The sequence below is a fragment of the Gastrolobium bilobum genome, unplaced genomic scaffold, assembly GCF_033153095.1.
Source record: "Gastrolobium bilobum isolate Gb01-03AN ecotype WA unplaced genomic scaffold, APGP_CSIRO_Gbil_v1 utg1427, whole genome shotgun sequence".
In the NCBI taxonomy this organism is placed as follows: Eukaryota; Viridiplantae; Streptophyta; class Magnoliopsida; order Fabales; family Fabaceae; genus Gastrolobium; species Gastrolobium bilobum.
This window is the reverse complement of record NW_026896702.1, coordinates 198,295-204,327: the sequence shown is the minus strand read 5'-3', so window position 1 is coordinate 204,327 and position 6,033 is coordinate 198,295. Positions and strand designations below refer to the sequence as shown.

General features: G+C 30.3%; 1 protein-coding gene across 1 annotated transcript; it reads right to left on the bottom strand.

The window, feature by feature from the left end:
* Window positions 1–621: 621 nt before the first annotated feature.
* LOC133301517 (ethylene-responsive transcription factor ERF113-like) lies at window positions 622–2,130 on the bottom strand. Its single transcript, XM_061501152.1, has 2 exons — window positions 1,926–2,130; window positions 622–1,236 (listed from the first exon to the last, which is right to left on the bottom strand). Exons 1-2 carry the CDS (start codon window positions 2,071–2,073, stop codon window positions 641–643), a joined length of 744 nt encoding a protein of 247 aa, XP_061357136.1. The 5' UTR covers window positions 2,074–2,130; the 3' UTR covers window positions 622–640.
* Between the last annotated feature and the right edge of the window lie 3,903 nt (window positions 2,131–6,033).

Genomic DNA, 6,033 nt, shown 5'->3' with positions numbered 1-6,033 from the left:
GGACTTTAGTTATTCCTTTCTTCATTTTTCTTTTTCATTATTTTTTTTATATAAAATGGTATTACTGATATTTGAATATATTACTTTATGTCAAACTGTTACCACTTACCACCAAATCATTTCTAGTGCTATTTTTTTTTAAATATAATATAAATTTATTAATATAAGATTCAGTTAATAACTTAACCTTTATTGAATTGATTATTTACATATATAGTATTTGAGTCTCCCTGAGTTAATAAACTCTTATGTAAAATAATTCACCAAATATCTTAAGTTTTTGGTTTTCTTATATCTTATTCTCCGGGTGCCTACTTTGGGTGAGTAGTAAAATAAAAACCAATACTGCTTTGATCATGAATGTCTTCAATCAAGATATATACTAGGAAACAGTCACCGTGGAAACTCAAATTTAATTCGTGCCTTTTCTTTCATAATTAAGACATAGGTACCAACACCATGCTTCTTCAAACAAACATTTCTACATAACATAGTAAATTCAAATATCATAAGGACGATATAATCATGAAAATAACAACAGTAATTAAATGCATGCAGTGACAAACGAAAAAGAAAGAAACACCTTGAGTTGCGGCACACACACACACACACATACACATATATATAGTATCCTCTTCAATTAATGTTTACCATCCATGTCATCCCTCCAATTACTAGGAGGCTGATCAGAAGTAGAAGAAGAACCTCCAAATTGCATATTCCGGAGTCTCAGAAGCTCTTGTTGTTGCTGAGATAATCCAGAAGATGAAGATGCAGCCGTTAAGGGCTGAGAAGAAACAAACATGTCTCTACCATAGAAACGAAGCATATCTTGATTGAAGTTGCTATTACTTCCACTACTACCCAAAATTTGTGCGTAATGAAAGGGACTTGAATATGTTTCTTGAGCAAAGTGTGGACGGGAAGCAAGAGCAACAACTGGGTTAGATGCTTGCTCATTAATATTACTACTGCTTGACACTGCATTAAACTCTTGATGATGATTTGTGAGGTAACCAAACTCGCTTGTACCTTGAACCCTTTCAGGAAAATTCAGCTTTGCTTTGCTTCCTTTGAATCTGAGAGCTGCTTCATCATAAGCAAGAGCAGCAGCTTCAGCAGTTTCAAAAGTTCCGAGCCATACCCTTTGTGCCTTCTTCGGATCCCTAATCTCCGCAGCCCACTTTCCCCATGGCCGCTGCCTCACTCCTCTATAGTGTCTTCTTCTTACGCTCCCTTCACATAACCACATAAATCAATGTATTCGTACACGCATATATATATAATAACCAGTTATTCTTATTTCGATATAACAATAACATTTCTTGTATTCATTCTTGGTCATTAATTCGCTTATATTTAAAGATTCAAATAACTAAACAATTAGAACCGTTAAATATAAGTGGAATAACGATTAAAATTAAATGTAAAATTATTCTTAGCTCTATATATAGAGAAGTAATCCTTATATATAGTCTTAATATTACATATTTACAAAAAGATTATTTTTTAGATTCGAATTTATAATCTTTCAGTCTCAAACAAATAATTGTACGAGAGATATGAGAATGTAACTTCGTAATCACGCCCAGCAACAATCCCAAAGTTGTGCCAAGGAACCCATTAAAAAGGACCTATTATTTTATAGAAACGAAAACTGAAGGATTATGAATACAGTTACACCATGCCTTATCATGTGGAAGCTAATGGTTCTAAGAAAGAAATTAAAACCATAAAGTTTGCACTAGATACGCGAGGGTACGGAACATGAGATATCAACCCTAAATCACTAATTAATTATATTTGGTTTTCAAATCCAATTTGAACGCAATATATCATATATTACAAATTATATAATTAAGACCAAAAACCGGATAATCATATATATATATATATATATGTAGCTGTGTCGGTGAAGCAGTTACCTTGATCTTGCCGTGGTTGTTGGGATTGTTCGTTGTGGGTTGAGCTGGACTGTGACGAAGTTAAAGGTTGTTGATCATTATGTGGCTGAAGTTGGTCATTGTTAGTGCCTCCAATGACTTGCGTAAGGGCTGAGACCATAGCCGACATATCTTGTTGTGACCTTTCGGAATAGATTGGGAACAAAATTTCCTCTTCTTTTTCCGCTTCTTCGGAACCATGTGACCATTTTCCATGTCTTCTATCCACTTTAGCAACTGGTTGATGATATATATATTTTGTGTGTGTGAGAGAGAGATATCAATAAAGTGATTGTTTGAGAGTGTTCTTAACTAAGTTTTCTAGTTCCATTCATCATGGGGACTGAGGATGTTGTGTGGGATAGAGTAGAGTGCCAAAGAAAATTGAATCCAACATGCAGTGGATGCTATGTGTGACCAAATTAACGTGAAGCAGATCGAAGGAAGAAAGAAAGAAAGAAAGAAAAAATAGATCTAGGATGAGATGGGAGAGGATGAAGCTAGGGTTTTGGTTCAATGATTTTTATGTGTGTGGATGACTTGTTGTGAAGTGTGAACTCGATGAGAAAAGATAACGGCGCGAAACAGAACGGAAGGAAATCGAAAGTCACAATTTTATTTTTTTTCTTTTCGAGAAATTCTTTAAATGTAGTGTAAGAAAAAAAAAATTATTTATTTCATTTTCACCTTAATTACGTGACTCATTATTATATTCCTTTAACAAACATTTTTAATATTAATTATAGTTAAATCGAAAAAATTTGGTTACATAACAAGAAGTTTTTCTAAGAACAGTTATCGTGTTTGGTATTAAAAATGTTTTAAAATTCCTAATTAAGAAAGTTATGTAGAAGTAAAAGTTTTTTACATGTTGTATAAGGTAAAAATAAATTTTTTTTATCCCTAAGTATAAAAAATATCCCCAAAAAAATATGAATATATATAAATTGGAAAAACTTTTTTTTCTCACCTTGTCGATGGGAATGAAACTTTCTTGTGAGAACGGAAAAATGTTAACTAGTTAAATTGCTAAATTATCCATAAATTTTGTCTTCTTTTACTATATATAGACTCATTCTCATGCTTCGTATTTCTTTAGGTTTTGCTATATAATTTTCTTCGAATTCCTTTTACACACTTATTTACCATTCGAGCTTTATTAAGTTTCTAGGCATTGGAATTTGGATAAGATAACACAAACGTACAGCATTAATGACCTTGTTACCTGCTTCAAGCATGAAAAGAAAGGAGTAAACAGAAGGATTTGAGTATTTCAACAATTGAAAAGGATTAAAGGGCTAACTAATATGGAAAAAAGTACAGGTTTGATTTATGCATGATTGCGAAGAATTATATTATAGTGGATTATATTTTTACTGAGTTGAAAGATTTTTATGTACGCGAAATTTTAACAACACAAATCCTATAGAGATCAATTAGAGCCAAAATTGCTAGGCTTTTTCTCATTGATTTTTTGGAAGGTGAAGTATCAAGTTGCCTATTATCTCAAGTTGTATAAATGTATTGGGCTTACCAACCAATTGATATGCTTAGGTTGATAAATTTTAAAATATTTTCCAAACCTTATCTTTTGTTGCAAATTTGACACACATATATATATATAGGTTTTTTTTTTCTGCAATCAATGTAGTTAAGTTATCTATATTTAATTCAAAACGACGTCGTTTTAAGGTGAAAATTAAAGTATTTTTATAATTATAATTTGTTTCGCATTTATAATAGTCTTTCTCATTATAATTTTTTAACTCAAAATAACATCATTTTGAGAGTGAATGTAGATAACTTATCTATATTCACTGTAGAAATATTAAAGCTATATATCTAACTCCTTCAAAAATAATTTTATTTTGAAAAATCTTATATTTGTAGTACTCCCTTTATTATAAAATAAGTTATAAACACACATTCCTAACACTTATTACTTAATTTATATTAATTATTACACTTTGAAATTTAGAATATTTAATTATTTAAAAAAATTAAATATATTGTATTCTTAATTTAAATATCAATATAGTGTAGCAAGATGTACTTTTTATATTTTTTAAATATTTATTATCTAAAAAGAATTTTTTTTTCTTTTATGGATTATTAAATTGTAAGTAGATATTCTGTAATTTCATTTATTATTTATTTATTGACTAATAATAATTTTTAGAAGTAAATTATATTCCTAATAATATTTTACTTGAACCAAACGCGATAATGAAATTTTGTTAGAAATATAAAATATTATTCTGAAGAAATTGAGTTCTAGCCAAAATATATTTTGTCAATTGTTTAAATCAATTCTATTCTTTTGAATAAAATATTATTTTGTTGTGAATAAAACATTCTCCGTACCAAACATTGCCTTAAGAATTTCCCTTTTTCTTTCGTAAGACTATGAGGTCATTGAATACGAAATTAATTCAGCTTATAATATGATTTTGAACATTAGCCCTACACGCAAAGCCCATAAGTTGGTTAAGTCGTATCTTAGGATTGAAGTCTAAAGTCTTCATTTGCTCATTATACTTGTTTCATTTTTTAGAAAAAGAAGTTATTCTTATACACTTTTTCTTTTATGTACTAGTTATATAATTCTCATGTCACAGACACGATTAAAGAACAGGTTCGGGGTCCATCTGTGTTTTTTTCTCTTTTCTCTTTCGACTTTCTTTCTCTTTTAATTGTCATTCTCCGGAGAATTATATAATCCTTCTTTTATATACTCTAGGACTCATTTGCTGGACAGGATAAGATAAATGTAGGATATGATATATGGCTGATAAGGGTAGGATATGATATGAAGCTGATAAGCCTATATCATATCCTGTGTTTGATGAGCACTGATTAGCAATCTGATAAGATTATATAGAAGGAGAAAGGAGAAAGGAGAAAGGAGAAAGAAAAAACAAAATATAATGTAATGAATACAAATATATTGAGTAACATGAGAATATATTGAGTAGCGTGGGATATATTGGGTATCCAATATTGGTATCCTATTCTATTGAATCCTAACCCAGCTCCCCCCATAGGATAAGAAATCATGTATTTGATAAGATAAAATGAGACAATAAGATAAACTAATCATATCCTATTGACTCACCAAACAAGAGATAAAAGTAGGATATGATAAGTTATCTTATCTTTTTTATCAAGTGCCCCAAACAGACGCTTAATAGTTATCAAGCACGTGATGGATTCTTTTAGGCAAAAATTACATATTCCTTTTCTGATTGAAATGATTCGAAAATAAAGAAAATGAATCACAAGTTTACTTTTGATCTTCTTTTTTTCCATATAAAATACTTTATACGATCATCAAATCATCTCTCAGTATATTGGTTTTGACCGATCGAATGACCTTATTTGGACATTCATATTGACAGTTAGACAAAGTTAGCTTACCCACTCAACTCTCAAGGATGAATTATTTCTTTTATACCCGATTATCTCTCACTCCCATACATACATGACCTTTCCATGTAAAGAGTCACACATCCTCACACCTCAATAAAGGTCACAGAATTAAAAAAACGGTTATGAAATTACATTTTTTTACAGTAAAGGAATCTTCATCATGCTGCATATACCTCCACTGTATCATTTTTATAACTTGTCTACGGCGTGGTTGGAGCCCGAAATCCGGACACACCCTAACCTAGTCCCCAAAGCACCTCCTTGGACTGCCGAAATTCACCTGACTTCTTTTAGTGACTTGTCGAGTAAAATTTGATGCAATAATGTGTGCAATCTTGTTGATGTCTTCCTAAATTGGGACCTGGCCCTCTATTTTATTTCTTAATATAATTTTGAGCAAATTACTTCCTGTCCCCTCTCTAATGTTAAAATTAAAAGCTTCTTTCTATATTCAAAATTCAAAATCTACACAAATTTCGTTCAAATTTAAGATCAATTATGGTTGGATTTGGCACTCTACTTTTTTAATAGAAATGGACTTTTAAAATTATAAAAATAAGCATATTCGTATAACTTAACATGATATTTTGTACTATTTGCCCTCTAATTTAATATTTTAATTTTTAAAAAAGTCAATATCACAAGAAATTTATTGTTTGAA